Below are 23,504 nucleotides of genomic sequence, written 5' to 3' on the forward strand. Positions count from 1 at the left end.
CGGCGCTGCGGATGATGGGCAAGGCGGCTCAGCCTCACCCGCAGCTCCCATCATCCCCAGCCCGGCTCGTGCTGGGCCTCCCCCCGCTCCCCTTTAGTCATTTTATCCTCTTTGGCCCTTCTGATTGGGCCATTCTACTCGGGAGGAAGAACCGTACAGCCGCGTACGTCGAAACGAAGAAAAAAAAAAGAGCAGAAGGGAACGGCGGAGAAACGGCAGCAACACCACCATCAAAGGCGGGCAGGGCGACGGGCGCATGCGCGCGCCGCGCCGCCCACCACGCGTGCGCAGAGAGGCCGGCCAGCCCCGCGGGGGAGGAGCCTCTCCGCGGCCTCCCGCCCCCGCGGCGCCTGCGCCTGCGCCTGCGCCGCCCCGCCCCGCCCCAGCCCTGTCAAGCCCGCGCGTGCGCAGGATCGCCTGGAGGAGCTGGCCCGGCCGCGGGCGGAGCCTCCGTTCGGCCCAGCCGCCTCTCGCCGCGTCGCCTGCCGGGCTGACGTGGCCCGGGCCCGGCGCGGACATGGCGGACGGGAGCAGGGAGATCAAGCTGGCGGCGGCCAAGAAGAAGGTAACCGGGCGGCGCGGGGATGCTCGGCGGGCCCGCGGCGGCGGGTCCTAGTCCGGCCCGGGCCTGGCTCTCCGGGAGCCGCCCTCCGCCTGGGCTCCGTGGGGGGACGACGCCCACCGCCGGGGCCGCCTCCTCCTGCGGGGAGCGCGGCGGCCGTCCTCCGCAGCCGGCCTGGGCTCGCCGGACTACGAGCCCCATCCTCCCCAGCCTCGCGGGACCGCAGCTCCCCCCGGTCTCTTCCCGGCCCCGCCCGGGGGTGCGCGTGTCAGCACGGCGCCGTTCAGTGTCGCGTGGGACTTCAGCTCCCATCCCTCCCCCCGCGTCCGGGATCGCTTCCGGGAACGAGGGGAGTGCAGGGCTCATCGTCCCCGGCCGGCCTCGTCCCCGGGGCCTTCTGGGGCCCCTGGAGGAGCAGCAGCAGCAGCAGCAGCAGCTCCCAGGGTTCCCCCGGAGAGCGTGGCCTTTGCAGTGGGCTGGGGCTGATGGGGCTGCAGGCCAAGGCGGGCGGGGGTCCCGCGTTGGGGGGGCTGCTTTGGGTGCCCTCGTGGATGTCTGCAAGGGGGCTCTGGGGAGGGGGCAGGGAGAGGGGGGAGACCCGCTCTTAATTAAATACCTTATCGTTGTCTTGCAGGGGTGGGAAGGGGCTGGCAGTGCTGGGGACCCTCCCCATAAACCCAGTAGGTCCCTTTGCAAACCCGGAAGAGAAGCCCCCTCCACGCTGGCTTGGAAAGGCGGGGGGGGGGGTCCTCCTTGCAAAGCCACTTCGGTGCCTTCTTGGATGCTGCGAAGGCTGAAAGTCTGGAGCTTGGCACGCCCCAATCCCGTGATTAACCTCGGTGCCATGTGCCCTGTGTGCTCAAAAGGGTGTTCCTCCCATGGTGAGGAAGGAGAACAAGAATTATAAGTGTACCCCTTAAACTGGGACCTCCTCACAATTTAGAAGAAGGGGACTGGGGTTCAGCTGGATAGATTTGGGGAGGGGGGAGGTACGACTACTTTTGCTTAAAATATTTCCCAAGTCTGCCCTTTACAGTGTCGGGATTTGGGGGTGGGGCCAGAGAGGAGACCTGTGTCTTCTTAAACCTCATAATAATTTTAAGCAACAGTTTTTCTCAGGCGCGTTGCCTGTTTTTGAAGAACGAGGCATGTCATCAGGGCAAAAGACATTGGAGAAAAACATTGACTTCCCTTTTCCTTTGAATTTCCTCTTAGGAAATTCTCTTACCCTTTTCTCAAACATGCCTTTTTTATGACTCCTACAAGTAGTAAAACTTGTTTCTTTCAATAGCTGGGAGGTTATTCTAAAGTTTAGAATCCGTCACCAAATTCTCCCCCCCCCCCCGCCCTTGAATTATTCATAGTAAATTTTTTGGGAATACCTGGGAAATTATTCTAAAGTTTAGAATCCGTCACCAAATTCTCCCCCTCCCCCAAATTATTTATAGTAAATTTTGGGGGCAAAAGTTATTCCTTTCAAAGGGTACCCTGTAGTTTTACCTCTAGAATGTATTCATGGCTAGATCCAGATGAAAGGTAAAGAGCATCAAAGCCAGGTAAAATGTCTTTGCAAGCAGAAAAACCCAGGCACTTGTCCAAACTCCTGGATAAAATATACACCCATCAATGGTATGTGCTAATTTTCTGGCACTTAGGGAGAGCATTCCCTTCAAGTGGGTGCTGTGGTTGCACACCAGTTGGGCAGTTCTTTCTCAAGTAATGACATGATCATCTCGAGTGCCTTGTGAATCGACTGTCACGGGCGGGTCTAAAAACCTGCCATTGAAACTGGTTATTGCAAAACAGAGGTAGTGAAATTGTTCCCTAGCATGGAGCTTCCCACCTCCTAGTAGAGGATGTATTTAATGTGTGCCATGCACAGGTGGCTGGCTTGCCTGTGCAGGACAGAGGATCCTGAGAAAATACTGAATTTTTGACCTGTTCTATATTGTCCCCTACTCAGTCAGGCTTAAACCCCACCTCAAAAGGCTGGAAGATTTATCTTGCAGGTGGCAGGGTAAGGAAGATGGAGTTAGTTGTCATTAATCCCTTGACGCTCTGTAGGACAGATGAGTTTCTGAGCTTGTTGCCTTGTCCTAGCTGGCCTGCTGAATGTAGGAGGTGAACTTCATTCAGCTTGGTGGGTAGCAGCTGAATGCTAAATTATGTCTGGCGAAGTCGGTGATCAGCAGAAAGAACCCTGCTCTTTTTTATCTTGTATCAGTGAAAGAGCTGAAATGTTAGCCTCGGAGAAATCTCAAGGACATGTTTGGTACAAGGACATCCTTGTGCCAAAACTGAAATGAGCATGTCAGATAACAAGGGAGACTATGAGGACACAGAGTTTAGTATTCATTTGTTTTCTGTGGCTGTGTTACATTTGTTGAGTCAAAACAACCTGTGGGAAATATTTAATCAGAAGAAATCTTCTGTTAAATACTTCATTTGGACTTTAATTTCAATCAAATTTTGAAGTTAGAGATTGCCTCATTGTTTTAAGAAGAAAAGGGTAGGTTTTGATTAATTTTTGCAGTTATGAAGAACTGGAAAAAAATACTTCTGAACATTTAGATATCTGGACTTACTTAATGGGTTGCTTAAATACTTCTTTAAAATGTTGCTGTGTGGGTTTCATCCAATCTTCAGTAGACACTTACAGGTTACTGTTGGTCCCAACTACATATTACAGTCTTTTGGAGTGGATGAGAATAATAAATCTAATGAATAATAATAATAGTTAGGCAGGCCATATGATAATGATACAGCAAATGTCTGCAGAATTTGGATTGAGTTGTAATATCAGTTTCACGTGTTGCAAAAAAAAAAAAAAAAGGCTTTTTGAAGGCTCTGTTGACTTATAGACCCATGTATACTTTTCAAAGTATTTGTGGACATTTTTTCCCTGCCACTTTTGCTATGGATGTAACAGGAAATGAGCTTGTGAAAGTATAACCACATCATTAAAACTGTTAAAGTTTCACCTAATGTGAAGCTGAAACTAACCAATTACGAGGTCTAAACTTCCAAGCCGTTTTTCACACTGTAGGGAACAGGTATTTAGCTAGTAGGAATTCAGGGAAATCAGCTGAGGAATCAGTAAATTCAATAAGAGCACAGTATCTTTTTCCTTCTCCTCCTGATTATAGCCTGTTTTTAACTCTTTCTCTACCAGATTTTAGTTTTGTACAGAGCAGGTTCCAACTTCAGGTTACAGGCAGTCCTCAACTTACGACCACAATTGGGACTAGAATTTCCATCGTAAGTCGTTGTGGTTGTAAGTCAGGTCACCATGTGAGCAGACCCTATTTTACGACCATTTTTACGGTGGTTGTTAAGCAAATCACGGGTGGTTAAGCGAGTCCAGCTTCCCCAATGGGCGTTTTTTGCCGGAAAAGGCAAAAAAGTCACAAAACACCACCACATGACCGCGGGACACTGCAACTGGTCATAAATGCAAGCGGGTTGCCAAGTGCCCAAAATGTGATCATGTGACCGCAGGGGGGTAGCGCGGCATTTTGCGATGCTCGGAAATGCTTTACAGGCTGTAAAGCACCTGTTTGAGGCCGTCATAACTTCAAACGGACATAAGTCGAGGACTACCTGTAGTTTAATTTCAAGTTGTTGTTCTTTTTCTCAGCTGAAAGAATATCAGCAGAAGAACAGCCCCGTGTCAGCAGTGGGAGCCAAGAAGAAGCGCAGAGGTAAAGAAGGAAGCCACCCACAGACTCGCGTTAACGATGGAGCAGAGTTTCCTGAAAATGTAAGTGCTTGGCTTCCTGCCCCGTTCTCCAGCGTCTGTCGCTTCTGGATTCCGCTACCAGTTCTGAGCTGCAAATATCCGGATGACCGTTAGATTGTGGCAAAGGTGCAGGGAAACCTCTGCATGCCACCGATGCCCACTGGCCCCTCAGATCTTGGCAACCTAGCCCTACTTCAAGATGCAGTTTTTAACATGGTCATTGATCTGAGTATGTGTTTGTCTCTCTCTCTCTGTGGCATTAAGAAACAGCAGACAAAAGCTGTAAGCATGGACATTTGACTGCAGGGTTGCATCCTAGCCGGGCGGAGCAAAACGCCTTTCCTTTGGGTTTGCCACCTGATCCTGAAAAGAAGCCACGTGCTAGCGAGGTCCGCTGTCTTCAGCGGCGCTTGCTTCTCCTCTTAGGCTCTCTTCGGCTCTCGGCCAGGCTGCTCGCTCTTGTTCCTTTCGCTTTGGGAATCAGCCTCCTCTCCTGTCCCTTTTTCTCAGCTCTTTCTCTTCCCCCTTTTCTTTTGCTCCTGTAGATTGAGAACCTTCTGAAGGTGCTGGTGTCAGACTTTAACCGCTCCAATGGGGTAGCCATACCTTCATTGGACAAGTGGAAGGTGAGGCAGCTTTCCGAATCTGTCCCGGCCGCGTGCTTCTGATCTGGCCTGAGCCCGCTTAGGAGGCCTTTGCAAACGGCGACGGGAGCGGCCGATGGCAGAGCCTTTGGGGCCAGCCCGGCGAGCGTCAGCACCGTTGCCCTTGTCCGCACGGAGTTATTTTTAACCTCTTGCTTCCCTCCTCTGTTACTCCCACGGATGGCTCCTTAACTCGGTTCAGATTTCAAGGGCAGCTCCTTGGGTTTTCATGTCCTCTCTGCTTAGAGCAGCTGTGCTGAAATAACGGCAGGCATCTCTGGAGGGACTGGCTGGAGAGAAATACCTCCCCCACCCCGCTTTACAATGAGCTTCTCTTTCCAAAGTGATGGTTCATAAGTAAGTGGCATTGGTCCCAGTGAGTCACCAGCAAGGCTGGACTGTTCAGATTCTTGTTTACCCATCAGTATCCCCCCCCCCCGTAAAAGCATTTCTCTAAAACGGGTGTGTTTTGCATATCTGGAATCAGACTGTTCACGGGAGGGAGGAGGAACAGCGTGTTTTCCATGACTATTCGTGTTTTGAGAAGCTATGAAACTTGCATGTCTGGCCTACTCTGTCCACAAATATATACACACACTCAGAGACACACACAAGAGGTGCCTAAGCAAGAATGGCATACATGTGGAATAAACCTCTATTTGTTTATTAGTTTATTTTATAAATTTATTCACCGCCCATCTCTCCCTCACAGGGGGACTCTGGGTGGTTATTTTATGAAAATAAAATACTGGCTTTGATAGAAAACCAGCCTGTCTGAGTTGGCTGCAGCTGTGGAAGGTTTTTAATTTATTTGTTTTACCATTTCTCTCTGTGATTGGGGTGGGTTTGCGCCTTGTTCCCCATTGCTCTTTTTATTAAAAAAAACGGGGCCGGTCCTCCTCTGCCCAGGGCAAAGCAAAGCGTAGTTCTCTGGTGAAATTATTCCACTGTGGGAAAGGTCCAGTTGCTCAGCAAGGGGACTAGGAAGTTGAGCTGAGCTATGAACCAAGAGAAAGGGGGGAAAACCCCAAAGGAATGAAGAGTGGCGATTAGGTGGCCTGGATCTTCAGGGTTAGTCAAGCGGAAGATGGAAGAAGAAGGGTCTTGCTTTTGAGGCGTGCCCAGTAAAAAGGTTTGGTCTTGGGATTTGACCAGATTTATACAAGGAGAAATAGCTTTTGTGCTGTAGAGCCACCCTTTAGCAGAAAGCGACCCCCCTTCGGTCCTCCTCCTGTTTCCTTGGTTCAGATTCGTATCTTGCCCTTCCTCAGAGGATTTCACGTATGCTGTTCCCCTCACATTTCGTCCCAACATCCCCATGAAGTCAGAGAGGAGCTTGCGCATAATCAGCGCACTTTTTCTGCCGACTTCTCACCGCGCTCATTCGTAGCAGGCATGCGATGGTAGAGCTGGTGCTCGTTCCCCATGCAGGTACTCATTGCAAGCAGGGACACGCCCCATAAGGTGATGCAGGACATCTTTCAACAGCATGGCGCGCTCGAGGAGAAGAGGGCGGCTGCCCACGGCGTCTCATTGATAGAAAATCTGATTCCAGAAAACGTTGGCTTTGAATGCTTGGCGCTGTTGGGCAGGAGAACTGAACCCTGGTATCTGATTGAGTGCTCTTGGCAAATTTTTGTTTTGTTTTGCGACTTTGGCAGGAAGAAGTCTCCTGCCCGGTCCCTTGGCATTAGGCCTAAGCTAAACAGGGACCTGGGGAAAGTATCTGTTTGGATTTGTCAAGGGATCCGAGGTTGCCAACGTACAGCCTTGTCTCCGTCAGGGAGCTGTATGTCACAGGCATTCTGTCTTAAGGTTGTCGTTGTTGTTGTTGCCTGCGTTGTTGGTTTGTTGGCTGCGGAGGGGGAGGAAGAGCATGAAGTACATGTATGTTTTCAAATTGGGAACTCCACCGTCTTGGGATTGTGTGCCCAGATCTAATCAAACAGGCTGAAAGTAGTTGCTAGGATTAACCGTCCTGGTATTTAACTCCATTCAGTGCGATAACTAACCCTTACAGAAGAGATATTTAATTATTTTAACGGCAAACGTCAATGTGACAGCGGTCCCCAGCGGTCCCCTGTGACGAAGGAATCATTCTCCACCCAGGTCCCCCCCAGACTGTCTACCTGTTCTGTTTATATAAGTAGGGCTTTATTCGTGGACTCGTTCAGGCTGAACGTAGTTCCCCCTCATGTGGTTTTCTTTAGTCGTTTTATCTGTTAATAAAATTCAGGCCTGGGGTTAGCGACAACCAGTCCAGTTAGATTTAACCGTCAGTATTTCTTGTGAGAGTCCATCTAGTTGAAGTCTGCTTTTGGCTTATGTGCCCTTGCAAGCATGGGCAAATTTTCCCCCTCGACGTGGGCTACTGAGTCACTGATGATTATCTTTGTTGTTGTTGTTGTTAAAATAAAGGGGCAATTTAGCATGGTCTCACGTGAGCCTAACTTTGCAGCCCTCCGAAGTGCAGGCTTAATTCCTCTAGGGAACCTTCAGCTGCCTTCAGGCAGTGAGAGGACCGGGGTTTTGATAACAGGACATCTGCTGGGGAAAGGTTTCCCAGCGAAGCCGCACATCGCTGTACTGATCTGCTTCCTTCCCACCTGCCCGGGGTGTTTAATCCTTGCAGTTTGTTTTCTGACAGGCCCACCATGACGGCGAAGTTGCTGCCCACCAAGCTGAATCCCTTGCTGCTGGCGTCCCCCTGCCGCCTCACAGCAGCAGCGTGTCTGGCTCTGCCGCTCCAAGTCCTGGCAGCATGCAGCAGTCACAGGTCGGTAAACATCCCCCTCTCCCAGCTTCTTCCCCCTTACAGTGTGTGCAACACAGCTGTTAAATGGAGCTGCGATCCCCTGGCCGCAATTTGGGGACCCTCATGCTTGAGGGGCTGGTGGGAAGTGTACGTACAGCTCTGTCTTGGGCGCCAGTTGCGCACGGGAGCTTTATGTGCTGTTTGAAGCATAATTTGGTGGCATAATTACAGGGATCTCTCTGTTCCACAGGTTTGCGGTGCTGGTCATAACAGCGTGTTGGAGGAAGATAGGTGAGAAATGTGTCTTTGTGCTTCAATTTCTACAAAACAACCTCTTCCTCCCTGTTCCCTGTTCCTGGCCCCTGAATAGCCGGTGAGCACTTCCCACTTCCCTTATTGATCCCTTGTCTTGTCGCTCCTCTAGGTCCCTCTCGTTGACAGAGAGTCTCCGGCAGCTCTCTGAACAGCTGAACGGCATGGTCAGCCAGGTGAGAGGCAAGTGGCTGGTTTGCCCCTCTAGGTTATTTTTTCTGCAAGGGGATGGCTCAGAAAGAAACCTAGGGGATCTTGATAACCAGGGCTAGTGTGGCCTGACAGTGAAACAATGAAACAGTGGTGCCACCTGATCAGTGGGAAACGTGGGTGGGGTGGATGAAACATTTTCAAGGGTTATCCCTTTTCAGGAAAAATACCCCTCTTTCTAAGCAGAGACTTGAGTGGGCGCAATAAAACAGAGCCTGCCTTCGGGGCTTCAAAACATCCTTCAGCTTATTTTCTCCTCCTTTGATGGGCTAAAAGACCAGCAGGGCACTCTGTATTCCCTTGAAAGACCGATTGACCTGCGGGCACAGAATGCATCCAGGTCCTTACTGTGATTGTCACCGATCTTTTGCAGCCCACGGCTTACGTGAACGGAGAAAACATCATGCCCTCCACGGACATGAAAGAGATGGCGGTAGGTCCCCCCCCCCCCCCCGGCGCTCTGTTGGTCACTTTTTTGTAAGCATCCCTCCATGATTTGTCACCCTGAAACTGCAACTCCCACAAAGCCGGTGGGCGTGCCGGTGGGGGAATTGTGGGCATCGCCTTCCCAAGTAGAAGAATTGTGGGTTGGGGAGGGCCTTGGAAAAAGGCTTTGCTCTTTTACTTGGACCACCGTCCCGACCGAGTCTTTCAAACTGGAGACTTGAAGGCTGCCTCTTGCATCGGGGCAGCGTTGCCCTGGAATGGGGGTGAAGTGTTTAGGGTGCAATGTGTGTTTCAGAGGAAGATGTGTTTGGGGTTTTTCGTTGGGGAGGAGTGCCACAAAATAGAACTGATTTTTTTCCCCCTTTTTTAAAAAAGTGTTTTGCCTTTTTTCTTCTTCTCCCTCCTTCCTCCTCCTCCTCTGGCTGTCTGCATGTGCCCCATCAGACCCGTTACCAGGAGCTGGCAGTAGCTCTTGACTCCAGCAATTTAACAAACAAACAACTCAGTGCAAAGATAGAGGAATTGGTAAGAACCAACTAGTTCAACAGGTTTGGCTTCGCCTTGCGGCTGCTTTGCACTCTCTGTGTTCCCGTAAGGGCCGACATTCTTTCACCGTGCCACAAGAAAAGGTGTCCTGTGTGTAATCAGGGACTAGTAGGTTGGCATCATTCAGTGGTCACTGTTCTACCTGGGATTCAGAACCCGAATTAAAACATTGACCAGTTTTATGAGATGTTTTCACACCCGGCCTCAGTCTGAAGGCTAATCTAAGAGTGCTGGCTGAGCACGTCTGCATTAGGTCTTGTGTAAGCATTGGCCTGATTTTATATGGTTCTCAGCAAGCCGTTTGTTCAGACCTGCCGTGGCTGATCTGACCGTCTCCCAGCAGTCCCCTGGTTGGAGGTCAAGTTGAAGCGTGTCCAAAAAGGGAAGAGGAAGTTGACTCGGACCTGCTCCCCACCAGTGTTGAATTCCTGACAGGTTTTTCTAGGAGAGGTTAGATCTGGAAACAAGATCCTTGTCCTTGCTGTAGGAGAATGGGCGGAAAGGGGTTGCCTGATGGGCTCACTCGTAAGAGGGATATTTGCCAAGAAACAAGCCGGGATGGGCCAAATAGAAGTGGTCAGGTAACTGAAGAGACCACAGGGTTGTGCCCGGGGTCCTGTTTCGGGACAGGGAGAAGCTGTAGGCCTGGACCCAAGTGTTGAATACAAGTTGGGCCTGGCGTACGTTGGGGAGAGTCGAAACGGGTTAAAAACTGCAGCCCGAGCCAGGCAATGCCCTGAAACCGGGGCTCACCACAAGATAACCCTTGAGTTTTCCTCACTTGGTGCTCTGTCGACTATTGGACTATTTCAGCCGCAGCAAAGCTCGCTAGACTCAAGCAAAGATTGAGTGGCCACCTTTTCCACCGTTGTGGCACCGTGAGCAAGCCCGGGTTGGCCTCGCTGCATGGCTTCTCTTTCCACTCGCCTTCCTGAACGCAGCTAAGGCCTGTTTTCGGGTAGCACGGTGCCTCGCATGCTCAAAATGCTCCTTCCCTTCATTTTGCCCTCCCCAGCATGTTTGCACGGACCATTGGTTTTTCTCTGAATTCCCATTTTTCCTTCGTGTCCCCTGCCAGTGGGTCATTGAAGTCCCTTACTCTGGATTGCTGCCTTTATCTGGACAGGCAGGAAAACAGAAGGCTTCTAGGAAAGGGAAGCCACATTCAGCAGCAAAAAAACCAAAAAAAATAAATAAATGCTGGTTTCTGAATAAGGCTTTACTGAAATTTCACTTTACTGGTGGAAAAATGAGATTCGTAGAGCCACGAGGGGAGCTCTGCTAAGCTGGGGGGTTTTGTATTACAGGAAGTCCTCACTTAACAACCATTTGTTTAGGTTCGGACTTCTGACTTGTGACCAGCCCTCGGACTTACAACCGTTGCTGTGTCCCTGCAGTCACGTGATCACAATTTGGGCACTTGGTAACCAGTTCGCATTTATGGCTGCCACAGCGTCCTGTGGTCACACGATTGCCATTTTTGACCTTCCTGGCCAGCTTCTGGCAAGCAAAATCAGTGAGGGACTGCGTGATTCGGTTAACGACCACGTGGTTCGCTTAACAAGTGCCACAAAAAGGTGGTCAAATCAGGTTGGATTCGCTTAGCAACCGAAATTCTGGTCTCAACTGTGGTGGTTAAGGGAGGTCTACCTCTGTTATACGGGAGCACGGAAAAGGGGTTTAGTCAAACTGAGGATTACTTAGGCAAACCAGGGACAAAGGCTAGTTTCAGGGCCTAGTTTGAACAACTAGCTGCCGTTTGGATACATCTCCCAAGATTGAAGGACCAACAGATTTACAGTATCCAAAACTGGAGTGGTGTTTAGTTCTTTGAGGGCGGCCAGCCCACCCTCTCCCACCCCCACCCCCCGCCTTTGGGCTCCCATCCTGGGGCATCAGAGAAGTTCCTGGAATGGGGCGGGGGGGCAGAGGGCTGCCCCAACCGTTGGCAGCACAAGGCAGTTAAATTCAGGTCCCGGGGTAGTGAAGGAAAAACTGCGGGCCGTACACCTGGCCTCCACGAACCGATTTCCTGCTCAAGTGTGGCGGAGAATGCTGCCCGGCTGCAAGAACTGAGTGCCCAGTTCCCTTTGGCAGGGGGACAGCGCCAAAGGGAACTGGCAGCAAAATGTTGTGGGCCGGCAGCACTTCCGCTGCGATGGGTTGCCAAAACGCAGCTTCTGCCACATGCCCCTGGTGGGAAGTACGTGGAGGGCCTCGAACGCTGCCTTTTAGTTCGCCGGCTGTTTGTCGTGGGAACGCCGCAGACCGGTTTGCGCAGCGCTGCCTATCGCAGCCGTAGCTGGACTCTTCCTTAATTCTGATTAACTCGGGCAGCTGCTCTGAGTGTAACAATGGGAAACACGTTTACTCCGAAAGCATTTCCGTGGCAACCTGGCAGGGATTGGGGACCCAGTTCGGTGTGCTGGCGCTGACCTCAGAAAGTGAGCTGTGTTGGTCCTCCCAAAAGTGTTACAAATATTGCCCAGCTTCAAAAGTGACCCTGGTTTGTTCCTTCTGCAGAAACAGCAGAACCAAGAGGCTGTGAATGAGCTGGAAAAGGTAATATTCTTTGGAGAAAGGCATATTCCAGGGAGACAAAAATGCATTATCATGCTTATTTTCGCTCCCTCTTTCTCTCTTTTAAACTATTTTTGGGAGGGTTTCACCTGCCTTACCTAGAGTTAATTTATAGACCCCTAATCCTATGGATTGTTAAATGGGACTTACCCCGCAGGGTGAATATGTAAAAAATTACAACCTAATTCCTGTTCATACTGACAAATCCCCCCCAAAGGTAAATCTGAGCAGGGCTTTGTAGTGTGTGGAACAAAACACACTTCTCCTTCCATTCTTTACCAGTTCCATGGCTTTTGATTAAGCGACAGTGGCCTGATTGTTTGTCTTTGCATACAATTTTCATTCTGCAGAAGCCGCTGTTTATGGCTGTGTCATCCTCTTCCTATCCTTCTAGCCTACCGATGCTGTAATTCTGCATTTCTCTTGAACATTGATCTGGCTGCTGAGGCGTTATGTTCTCTCCCTCTTCTGGAAATCTTATGCCTTTTCACTTAGTTTTTTTTTTTTTTAAACAGCAGCACACGTTTTCAAACCAGACATGGGTTAGAACGGCGGTAATTGAGTCCGCCCAATAAAGCCAAGTGCCGGCTTAGTAGTAAAAATTTAAGGGGGCAGAGACCAGTCTCTCTCCAGGAATACTTCCCCAGCCTGTCTTCACCAGCGTTTCTGAAAAGCTGTTGTGGAGAGAACAGAGGCTGCCAGCGAAAGGCTTTAATGCTGCATCTGGGCCAGATCGGTTCTCGCAATTTCCGAATATAATAAAGGCTGGATATCAGCCAAATTGCATGGGGTGTCGCTCCGGTAGAGTTTTTGCGTGAATCAATGCTTGCTGTGTTTCCACAGGAGAAGAAGGGGTTTGAGCAGAAGTTTGCGAAGGAGCAGGCCGCGCTGCGAGAGCAGCTACAGGTAGATGTTCCTCTTTTGCACGGGCCTTCGGTGGCTGCCCTGACAGCCTTCTGCAGCCCCCAGGAGGCAGCTCGTGTCTTTGGGGAGGAGGCACGTTCTGTCCCCACAGGGTCCTGAGCAGCGGCCCTCGGCTCACCCTGCTCTCCCGCGCTTCCTTTGAAGGTCCACATTCAGACCATTGGGATCCTGGTCTCTGAGAAGTCAGAGCTGCAGACGGCCCTTGCCCACACGCAGCAGGCTGCCCGGCAGAAGGCAGGTGGGTGCCCTTTTGCATTCCTCCCCTCCTGGTGGCCTTCATTATTTAACCACCTAGTGGCATTAGGGACCCGTTACTCCCTTGGCACGCCCCTGGGTCCCTTTGTCCCACCGTCAAAGAAATCCAGTTGTTTTATGGGCTGAACGGAGGCTGACACCAGCTCCATTTCTTTGCCTTTTTAATCTTGGGGTTGGCGCCAGAGCTTATCCACCTCTGCCTTTTGGAGCAGCCCGGGGGTAGCTCCCAAGTGCTTCTGCATCCTGTTGACTTTGTGGGATTCGGGCCCGAGCGGAGCAGGAGACTCCTAATTTTGTTTCTCCTGGGACAGGGGAAGCCGAGGACCTCGCCGCTCGGTTGCAGTCCTCTCGGCAGAGGGTCTCCGAAGTAGAATACACACTTTCCTCCCTCTCTACCCAACAGAAGCAAGCAGAGAAAGTAAGCATGGCTCATTTTCCTGTTTGCCATCCGTATCTCCTCTGGCATCGCTGCTTTGTGGCGTAAGGCCTAGTTCCCTGTCTGAAGTTCAGCAGGTCTTAGTTAGGGTGACGGGATGTGGGCATTTTCTTTTGAAAAGCAAGCAGAGAGAAAAAAAATAGCTCCGGTGAGTCGAGCACACACTTTGCCCTGTTGTCCTTGTCAAATAGAGACGTTGTCTGGCAGCAGACCTGGGGCGGGGTTCTTGGCCAAAAAGCTTTTTTCCCCAGCTAAGCCCCTTGCTTAACCCTTAGCGTCACGGAAAGGGTCCGTTTGTGCAGACAGAGCTATAATCTTTGGTAAGGAGCTGGTCTGGCTGTGCAGGACGGTGAATATTGGTGACCTTGGTGCCCAGGCAGAAGCCTTCCCTGTCTGAGCTTTGCTTTAGCAGAACTCAGCTGGCAAAGTTGCTCTCGAATTCTGTATACTGGTTTAAGAGATCTTGCCAGAGGTGCTCCTCAGCCACGCCTTTTATTTTTTTAAAAGCAGTGAGGGGAATTGGACTAGCCAGCCGATCTGAATTATTTTATCCAGTAACAGTGGATGCCAGGGAGTTAATTGCCAGAGAGTCTGGCAGATAAGGACCAGAAATCTCCATCACAGGAGTGAGATCCCCCCAGGCTTTCTCAGTTTCTTACTTAGGGCCCTTTCTCACAATGAAATGTCTTACCTGAAAATTGCCCGTTTTGATTTGTTCTCCTTTTTTGCTGGCAGCATAACAAAGAACTAGCAAAGGAACGAGATAACCTCAAACTGGAAATCTATAAGCAAAGGTGAGATTTGTCCTTTTAGCTGCAACGTGAGTGTCTGTGGTGTTTATAGAAAGCAAGGAGGGCTTCCCTTGTTGCAGGGAAGAGGTTTAGGTGGTTGTCATTGCAGGTAGTCCTTGTTTAGCGACTGCCTCGAACAGTGACCGTTCACAGTTACAACGGTGATGAAGAAGTAACTCTTGCGTTTACGACTTTCGCAGGCTGTAAAGCGGAAGTCAGACCGTAAGCCCAGTCATGGTTTCACTTAGCGGCCGCCTTGCTTAATTACCAAGTTGCCGGTCCCGATTGTGGTCACTAAGTGAGGGCTGCCTGAAGAGGTGTGCCAAATATTCCGACACGTGTCGCTCTGACCTTTGAAAAGTCCCCCCTTGGAAACATCTGAATGGGCCTGGCTCAAGGCTGGGCTGCCTCCCGACTGCTTGGGATAGCTAGTTGCAAATCTAGAGCAGCCTCTTTGAGGGTCTGACGCGGTGGCTCCCCCACCCAGCTGACGTGGAAATCCTGCTAAAATAGTATCTAGGGAAAATAGTGGAGCTCTTTTCCTACATTAAGCAAAGGGAAAATTGGGGACGTCTCTTGCCGATATCAGTCCCGCTTCTCCTCGTGTGCAGCCGGCTGACCCCGAGGGCGTTGTTAACCCTTTGCGTTGCTCTTTCCCCAGTAAAACCAGCGAGGAACTCAAACAGCAGAACTCCGAGTTGTCCGAGAAGCTGCGCGGCCTGATCTCCGAGAATTCAGCCCTGAAACTGGACATGGAGGACTTGCACAAGAAACTGGAAATGGCGGAGCTGGTGATCCAGCAGGTAGCAGGGGTTCGTGTTTTTGCAGCTCGTCTTTCCCAGCCCCCAAGAGCCTTGTGAAGTAGGCTGGGCTAAGCCACCTGCTGCTGGTGCCACGCTTTAACCACTGTGCCGCCCTGGGGCTCACATTGGCAAGTCTTCCCCGGATGAGGGGGTAGAAGAAGATGGACCCCCAAGGACTCCAGTAACTGTTCGTTTGACCCCCTGCTAGTTTTCAAGCCAGCCGGGGACCTCAGATGCCACTCAGCAGCTGCAGATGGCCCTGGAGGAGAGGGCCAGCTTAGAAACCCAAATTGCCCAGGTAAGGCAGGCACCCAAAGGGGCAACTTTGTGAGAGGGCTGGGGATTCGGCCCCAATGGCCCTTTCCCTCAGCTCCTCCCTCGGGAATGAAGGCGGCCTTCATTTGCACCGCCCCACACTTCTCTTTTCTCCTCCCTCGCCGAGTAGCTGTCAGAGTCTTTCCAGCAACTGCAGGCCGAACGGGATCAGTACGTCCTCCGGCTGAAGGAGGAAGGGGGCATCTGGCAGCAGCGGGTCGAGCTCCTCTCCGAGCAGGTAAGGCTCGTACCTGTGAGATTCTTCTGGGGTTTCTGATGATTTGGAAGCTGCCGTTCAGGCTGGCCAATCTGGGCTTCCCGCAGGTCCGGACTCTGATGGGAGAGAAAGAGCTGAGCGGGACTCGAATTCAGGAGCTGGAAACCAACCTGTCCGAGCTGCTCAGCAGTCAGTCAGGTAAATGCCAAAGGCCTCCCTCCCCATCACCTAATTCACCCCATCCGTCCTCTCTCTCCTAAATCCGCCCTTATCGGTCCGTACCTCGGTGGAAATGCACCCCTGCTGCGTGCCAGTTGGGTGCTCCAAAATGGCAGTCGGGGGCAGGAGGGTGGGAAGGACTGGGGGGCCACCCTGTTTCCAGCTAGAGGGCTTGATGTTGGGTCTCTGGAGAAGGGCTGGCTTAATCCAGGGACATTGGCAGTAAATAACCTGCCCCTCCGCCCCGCTTGATTCCCTAGTGGTGAAGCCCCAGGAGAGTCTGCCCGTCCCCGCTGCAGGGCCCTCGCCAGCCGAGCTGCGCCTGCAGGAGGCACTCACTCAGCTGGAGAAGGACAAAGAGGAGCTGCTGGGGCGGTGGCAGACTCAGGTCCGGGACAACGAGCAGCTGAGCCGCCTCAACCAGGAACAGGAGGAGCAGCTCCAGGATCTGGAGAAGGCCCTGCAGCGCCACAGCGAGGAGGCGGTGGACCGGCAGCAGATCCTGGAGGACATGCAGAGTGACAAGGCAACCATCAGCCGGGCCCTGACGCAGAACCGGGAGCTGAAGGAGCAGCTGGCCGAGCTGCAGAACGGCTTCGTCAAGCTGGTGCGTCCCCGTCCGCGAGAAAGGCCGTGGTGCCCACCAGCACCAGGCTGCCGGCAAGACGCGGCAGCACCCCTCTCCTCTAACATAAGGGACTTTCCCAGCCAGGCAGAACGTCCCTCCCCAACATTTGCGGCTGCTTCCGATCCTTTTGGATCTTGAGAGGGTCATGACCCTGCTTCCGTCTTTGATGCTTTCTTTTGCTTCGGGAGGGTCCCAACTGTCTACGTTGGACTTCAGTTCCCACAGTCCTCCATCCATCCTGCTGGGGCGTTACGGGAATGGGACCCATCAGGATGCCAGAGGCCGGGTGGTTTTGAGCGTTCCAGGTGGGAATCCCGGGGACTGTATTTTATAGCTTCTAGTCCATACATATGTTTCCAGAGAAGAAGTGGAAAAGATTCTTGCTTAGGAACGTCGTAACGCTTTGCCTTTTCAACTTTCTTTACTCCCCCACCCCACAAAAACGCCTCTCAAGGTCACCTCATCTTTATTCTGGATGGCCAGTTTCACCGTTGTGAAAACATGCAGTCTTAAAACTGCCGGGGAGGGGTTGTGTTTCCCTTGACCGTCCCCCTCTCCTCTGCCTGCAGACCAACGAGAACATGGAGGTGACAAGCGCCTTGCAGTCGGAGCAGCATGTGAAGAAGGAGCTGGCCAAGAAGCTGGGGGAGCTTCAGGAGAAGCTGGGGGACTTGAAGGAGACGGTAATGCTCTTTTCTGGGGGGAGAGTGCTAGAAAGGGATCCGCTGGCCCAACCCAAGCGGGAAGCCTAGCCTGTCTCCTCTGCCTTTTTCCCGGGAGCAGGGCTGTCTTCGAGGCTGGTGTTGCTGGCACTGCCATCTTAGTTTTCGGATTAGGCTGCCCAGCACAACTTCCAGACAGGAGCATGGAGCTTCTCAACTCGCGCGGGAAGCCAGCTCCTGGCTCTCAAGCCGCAGAACCGAATCATCGGTTTGGAAAGCACCAGATGTGGGGCAGGCTATAATACAGCCATTCCCAAGCAGCGCCTCCAGGGGCTAGATTGCAACTTCGATCCGCAGCCTAGATTTTCAGGAAGGCAATGTTAACCCATCTATTAAATGTAAAAACGTGGGTGAGGATGCCCTAAGACTGAGAAGAGAAGGCGGGGGGAATGTGGGAAGGGGAATATTGTCTGCCATCCTTGATCGTGCTTAAGCTTGACCTCAGTGGTGCTCTCAGGGGAGCTGCCTGTACCTAGTTATGTGTGAAGCTGGGAAGGGATGTTGTGGGACTAGAGATTTCTTCACCAGCTGCTGGTTCTGCCCAAGGTGACCCAGAAGACACACGAAGCTCAAGCGCTCCAGGAGCAGAGGGATCAGTATTTCACCCACCTCCAACAGTACACCGCGGCCTACCAGCAGCTGGCCACTGAGAAGGAGGAGCTGCAAAAACAGTACCTCTTGCAGAGCCAGCTCATGGACCGTCTGCAGCACGAGGAGGTCCGATGCAAGGTGACCGCCGAGATGCACTTCAAAGAGCTTCAGCAAGCTAAGGTGAGTGCCACCGGGTGGCCCGTTTGCCCTCGGGATTCCGTTTCTGGCCAGCCAACGGTCAGATCTAAGGCTGGGAGCGTCTGCATCGTCCAGATTCTGCGCCAAGCGAAAGCTGATTATTGTGATGGATTAACCTGTCTTTCCACGGCGCTCTCTAACGTTTCATCGGTGCAGGGATACGATTTGGGCTTTGCCAGCCGTCATCTCGTGTAGGAAGCCAAGTGGGGCGGGGAGATACCTGAGGAAGGGTAGCTAGGTTGAAAAAGCTGGCAACCGGAAAGATTAGGGATTCCTAGATTTCTTTAACAGGTGTTGTGGGAGTCATTTGCCCAACGTTGGCGTTGACCTCCTGGCTCAGCATTAAGTTGAACAGTGGGGTGGCTGCTGAAAAGACCTGCCTGTTCCCTCCAACAGGAAAGCTTGGAGTCGTTTTCCAAAGAGAACAAGGAGCTCCAAGCTCAGGTCAGCCAACTCATGGCCGAACTGGACGAAAAGATGCTTCCGAGGGCCCAGGGTGAGTAGGTTTGGGATCAGAGGGGCCGTGGACTGGCGGATCCCAGCCGGATGCTCGGTATGATCCACACTTCTTTTGCGGCTTTGCAGGGGATGGGGTGGAAGCAGAAGAGCTTCTAGAAGACCCGAGGACTTCTCAGCTCAGTATTCCAGAGGACTTTGAAAGTAAAGAGGAAATGGTGGGTCTCTCTTTTTTCTTTCTCCCTTTCCATCAGTGCTATTCCAGCTGGAGCCCAGAAAAGCGGGTGGGGAATAATAATTTAGAACCTGTGGCCACAGGGGCCCTGGTTTGAAGCTTCTCCACTTTCCTTTTTCTGAAGGTGTCTTTTCATTGGGGATGTTTCCCTTAGCTTCGCTGGAGATGAATTTCTCCCTGTGTTTCTGTTTCAATCAGACCTCTTCACATTCTGCCCTTAGCAGGGAAGTTGGACAATCCAGGGGTCCTCCTCTCTTGCTCCGTTTTATATTTTGGAACCCTTAACATCACACATCCTTCATGTTTCTCTCTCTCCAGGGGGCATTTGTGCCCTTTGGTGACCCAGACCTGGCACGGTGAGCTCCCCAGGTAGATCTCCCCAAATTGGCAGGCAGCAGAGGGGTTTCGGTGGGCCTTCAAATAAGCCTGTAAGGAGCCTCTTGTGGGGAGGACGTTGCCATTGCAGATGAGCGTGGCTGTGGTGTAAAGCAACCTTGTCCTGAATTCCTATTGCCCTTCTGCTCTGTCTTGGCAGAGATTGGGGTTTGAAACTTAGCGACGCAGTTCCGCTAAAGTCGCATCGCGTTCCATCCTAGGTGGCTTTCTTGACCTCTGCTATGTCCCAGGCTGAGGCTGAGCAGGAGGCAATGAGGCAGCAGCTGGAGGAAAGGAAGAGGCAATGCAGGGGCCTGTTGCAGCAGATTGCTGCGCTCCGGAAGGAGCAGCAGCTGCAGCTGGCGTCCACCGGAGGTAGGAGTACTTGGCCTTAAGAGGGACACCCCCAGATCTGCTCCTTGGGCCACGGCTTGGCCCAGAGTCTGCTCCTTTGACAGCCTGCGCTCACACTCCACCGTCCGCCTTTTCAGGTTCTGCGGCTGATTCTGTTCCAGGAGAAGTTCACGAAGCCTTAAAAAGCGCCATGGAGAAGCTGCAGGTGAGTGTTCGGGGGTGGCAGGAACCCTTGAAATGACGGTTGACGCACGGCAGCTGAGTCACCTTGGCCAGGGTGAGTTCCTTACGCCAGAAGGAAGCCCAGCTAAGGCCCCACGTGCTTAACTTTTAAAAAACTACAGTTCAGTCATCGTAAGGTACCCTCCTACGTTTCAAGAGATTCTGTGTCTGGGCTTAAATGCCCTTCTTGAAAATCTCTGGCCCGTTTCTAATTGGAAGCCACAGAAGTGCTTCCCTCTTGGCTGCCTTCTCTTTCCGGAAGGAAGGAAGGAAGGAAGGAAGTTGAGAGAGGCTCCCAAGAACGGCTTCCCTAACTAGCACCCTCTTGCCAAACTGCCAGGATCCGCATTTTGGGTGACGATGTTCTGGGGACGGTCCTCTTGGCAGTTTGGCCGGGAAAGTTCTGGTCGTTTCCCCCGTTTCTTCCACGCAATCTCCTTGTCTGCTCCAACGTAGTTCCGATTCACAGACCTGATGCGCGAGAAGGCGGAGCTGAAAGACCGGGTGGAAGAGCTGGAGCACCACTGCATCCAGCTGTCCGGAGAAACAGACACCATAGGTAACACGGATCTATCTGTCCAGTCGTGCTGGTCACTAAATACGGTGTCCTGGTTTCTTTCAATATTGCGTGGGATAAAGGCTCCAGACGGCCGCACCACCCACAAAAAAGCAGCCCGTAATGAAATTTGAGTATGGTACCAAGGTGGAGATATTCCCCTCGAATTCACTTAATGACCACGATGATTCGCTTAACAGCTGTGGCAAAAAAAGGTGGTAAAATTGGGCAGGACTCACTTAACTGCCTCACTCAGCGACAGAAGTTCAGGTCCCGATTGTGGTTGTAAATCGAGGACTGCACGTCCTGTGTTGGTGTTACGTTTGAATCTATTAAGGGACTCCTGTAGCTTTCAGCACTGGTCCTCCAGTACATCCGTTCCATCGCGGTCCTCTCTCCTAACGCCACAGGCGAATATATCGCCCTGTACCAGAGCCAGAGAGCGATTCTGAAGCAGCGGCATCGGGAGAAGGAAGAGTACATCAGTCGGCTGGCTCAGGACAAGGAGGACATGAAGGTGAGGCAGATCCTCTTTCCCAGCAGAGGGCTGTTCAGAAAGGGTTGGACCCTGGTAGGCCAGGCACAGCCCATCCGCTGCCTGGACCACATCCCTGTTTGGCAGCAGACCGTCCTTATTTAGAGCATCATGTCCTCAGTTTGGGGCTGGGTACCCCTGCGGCCCATCAGGGGAAAAGTTAGCTCCTTTTAAGCTCTGGGCGTGGGTGTGTTTGTTGTTGCTGTCTTTCTGCCCCCAGCCTCATAGAGGAGCAGGGCAAAGTCAGTGTTTTGTGCGCTGGGGGGTGGCTGGTCCTGATGCTCCCCTCGGCTCTAACTTTGCTGCAGATGAAGTTACTGGAGCTCCAGGAACTGGTGATGCGCCTGGTCGGCGAGCGGAACGACTGGTACACCAAGTACATGGTGGCCACTCAGACGGCGGAGCCCCGGCCTGGGCCTGAGAGCGAGGCTGGCGCTAAGGCCGACGGGCTCTTGGAACTGAGCGCCTCTGAGGCAGCAGGTGAGAGGCAGTGAGCCGGGGAGGAGCGTTCCTCTTAAGGGGCCGTCCCGCCCAAGGCCCTGCCACAGCCCTCGTGCCTGGACTCCTGTCCCTCCCCTTCCCCATCCTCCCCTTCCCCATCCTGCCATCCTAGCTCAGCAGAGGAGTTTGTGCTTCAGGGTGCGTAGCTCCACAGCTGAAGCACCATTTCCCACCATGCCCTCCAGGCCTGCGAGAGGTGAACCTGATGGACGAGCCGGACCAGGAAGCCGCAGCTTCTCAGCCCCGCCGGTCTCCCAGCGACCCCAAGGGCCCCTGGCCCGCCCCCCAGGACCCCACCGCCACGCAGATCCTGCAGCTTCTCCGAGAGATTCAGAACCCTCGGGACCGGCTGGGCTCCCTCTTGGAAAACCCCTGCGTCCCGTTCTTCTATCGGGTGGACGAAAACGACGAAGTCAAGATCATGGTGGTGTAACCCAGGAGGGACGCCGAGTGCTCCACGCCGGCCGTCTCGCGCGGCTCAGCTGCCTTGAGGGCGGGCACTGGCTAGAAGATGGGGCTAGGCTGCGGGTGCGCTGGCTATGAATCATGCAGTCATCCAGCGAAGCTCAGGCAGGCCAACTTCTGCCACCACCTGCCAGTTGCCCCCCCCAGCCCCCCCCCCCGGCAGCCTGTGACTTTAATTCTCAGTATCACGGTGGCTCAGCATCTTCTCATTGGGGGTTCTTGTGGGTTTAATTAGATCAGGTTCTGTGCGTCTGTCCCAGAATCTCCCCCTTTTGCTTTACTGCATGGTCAGCTTCAGACCTGATCCAGCCAGCCACCTCTGGCCTCTCCCTCCAAACAGTCAGCTGGCTGTCTTTCTAGAAAACTCTCTCCCCCCCCCCGCCCCAATCTCCCTTTTTCTCACCCAGTTGCAATGTTTGGGTGGGCTGCTGGCTCCCTGGAGCAGACGGTTTGAGGGCAGGGTAAAAGCTGCACTTTTAAAGACAGCGAACTTTTCATTTGGGGTGGAGGGCTTTATTTATTCCTAAGGATGCAGAAGCCGATCACGGAAAGAGAAGCAGACTTAGGGGTGGGCTCCAACTCTCCGTTGTTGGATCTCTTTCTTCCCGGTTGGGCCGAGGTTGTTATTAGTCTAGGTATTTTGAAATAAAGGATTCTTGTTTTCCCCCCTGCGGGCCCTCATGTGGAAGTAGGCAGAGGAGTTCTTTGCGAGAGTGTGAAAAGGCACATCTTGCCTCCTGTTGGAATGAAGTCGGCGGGCGCATTGCGTGCTTTGCTCGGATCCCATTTTAGGAGGACGGCGGCGAAAGTGGTGGGGAGGCGACAGGGCTGCCCAGTTCTTGGCACGGATTCTGCCCGGAGGGAAGGGGCACCGGCAAGGTTGCTGGCTGATGCAGCTGCATTGTGGGCAGACTCTTCCTCCTGGGACAGCTTGCTGGAAGACAGCCTACCTAAAGCACGTAGGGAAATTCAAAACCCAGAAGGCACTTCTTCCCCAGTTTCCTAGCAAAATTGTACATTAAATTGCCGCAGTCTTCCAGGTGGCAAAGCAGAGAGAGAGCACACCCATGAAATTGGCGCAGCCCCGGTTTGGATCATCAGTGTTACTCCCTCCCCCAGTGCATGGGTCAGGACACTAGCAAAAGCGGGCCCCTGAGCCTCCGTTTGCACGCGTGTACATATTGTATTTGTGTAACATTTTGTATATACCTTGAATAAAGAAGAGAACAATCCACTGCAGCGTTTCTGGCTGCTGGAAGGCTACCCATAACCTTGTATGATATTTAAAGACGAATTAACTTCAGTTGGGGCCGGGGAAGCGGGGCAGGAATGTGATTTACTGTAGAACATTGTTCAATATTTATTAGGTGTTGGGGTTCCGGGGACGTGAACAGCGGGGAGCGGAAACACCCCCCGAGAGCGAACTCTTGCATTCTGTTGCCGAGATAAATTATACTGTTACAAATTTGTTCTTTCTGAATAAACCTCTTCCACTTCACCCGCATTGCACGTGGCTCTTCTGTCCTGGCCGGCGGCACTGAGAAGCATCCGGGGTGTGTCCCCCGCCGAAAATGTTTTCGGCCACGGAATGCTCTGATGGGGGAATAAAAGAGGCTATCTGGCCACGCTTCTCGAGCACGGTCTGCTGACCTGCCGTTGTTTTTCCAGCCTTAGATTCCTACGTACGTACCTGTCTGTTTCCACCCACTGTCTGGTGATGCTTCCGAGAAGTTGGCCTTTGCATTTAAGACTTTCAAGCACCGTGTGCCATTTCTACAACGTTATTTTCCTTTCGATAATGCTGAGTTGGCAGGATGCTCGTTCTAAACCTTGAAGCACAGCTAAGGTGCAAACTCTCAAATTTTTAACCCATTGTTCGGTCTACAAGAATCTACAATTGTCCGTTTAAGC

At 52.5% G+C, this 23,504-nt stretch overlaps 1 protein-coding gene across 3 annotated transcripts; it reads left to right on the forward strand.

The window, feature by feature from the left end:
- Window positions 1–422: 422 nt before the first annotated feature.
- On the forward strand, window positions 423–23,089 carry GOLGA2 (golgin A2). Of its 3 annotated transcripts, XM_063316502.1 has the most exons (28): window positions 423–565; window positions 4,200–4,322; window positions 4,847–4,927; window positions 7,593–7,721; window positions 7,951–7,991; window positions 8,125–8,188; window positions 8,596–8,655; window positions 9,114–9,194; window positions 11,739–11,777; window positions 12,639–12,701; window positions 12,864–12,957; window positions 13,286–13,392; window positions 14,146–14,204; window positions 14,863–15,004; window positions 15,213–15,302; window positions 15,450–15,557; window positions 15,644–15,734; window positions 16,016–16,362; window positions 16,953–17,066; window positions 17,652–17,876; window positions 18,291–18,390; window positions 18,480–18,568; window positions 19,182–19,335; window positions 19,452–19,519; window positions 19,993–20,095; window positions 20,503–20,609; window positions 20,936–21,107; window positions 21,314–23,089. In XM_063316502.1, the coding sequence occupies exons 1-28, from the start codon at window positions 518–520 to the stop codon at window positions 21,559–21,561; spliced, it is 3,147 nt and encodes a 1,048-aa protein (XP_063172572.1). In that variant the 5' UTR covers window positions 423–517; the 3' UTR covers window positions 21,562–23,089. The 3 variants fall into 3 exon arrangements, with proteins under 3 accessions (XP_063172572.1, XP_063172574.1, XP_063172573.1); XM_063316504.1 differs by lacking the exon at window positions 9,114–9,194; XM_063316503.1 differs by lacking the exon at window positions 4,847–4,927.
- The last annotated feature ends 415 nt before the right edge of the window (window positions 23,090–23,504 follow it).

Source organism: Candoia aspera, chromosome 16 (genome assembly GCF_035149785.1).
Source record: "Candoia aspera isolate rCanAsp1 chromosome 16, rCanAsp1.hap2, whole genome shotgun sequence".
Lineage (NCBI taxonomy): Eukaryota > Metazoa > Chordata > Lepidosauria > Squamata > Boidae > Candoia > Candoia aspera.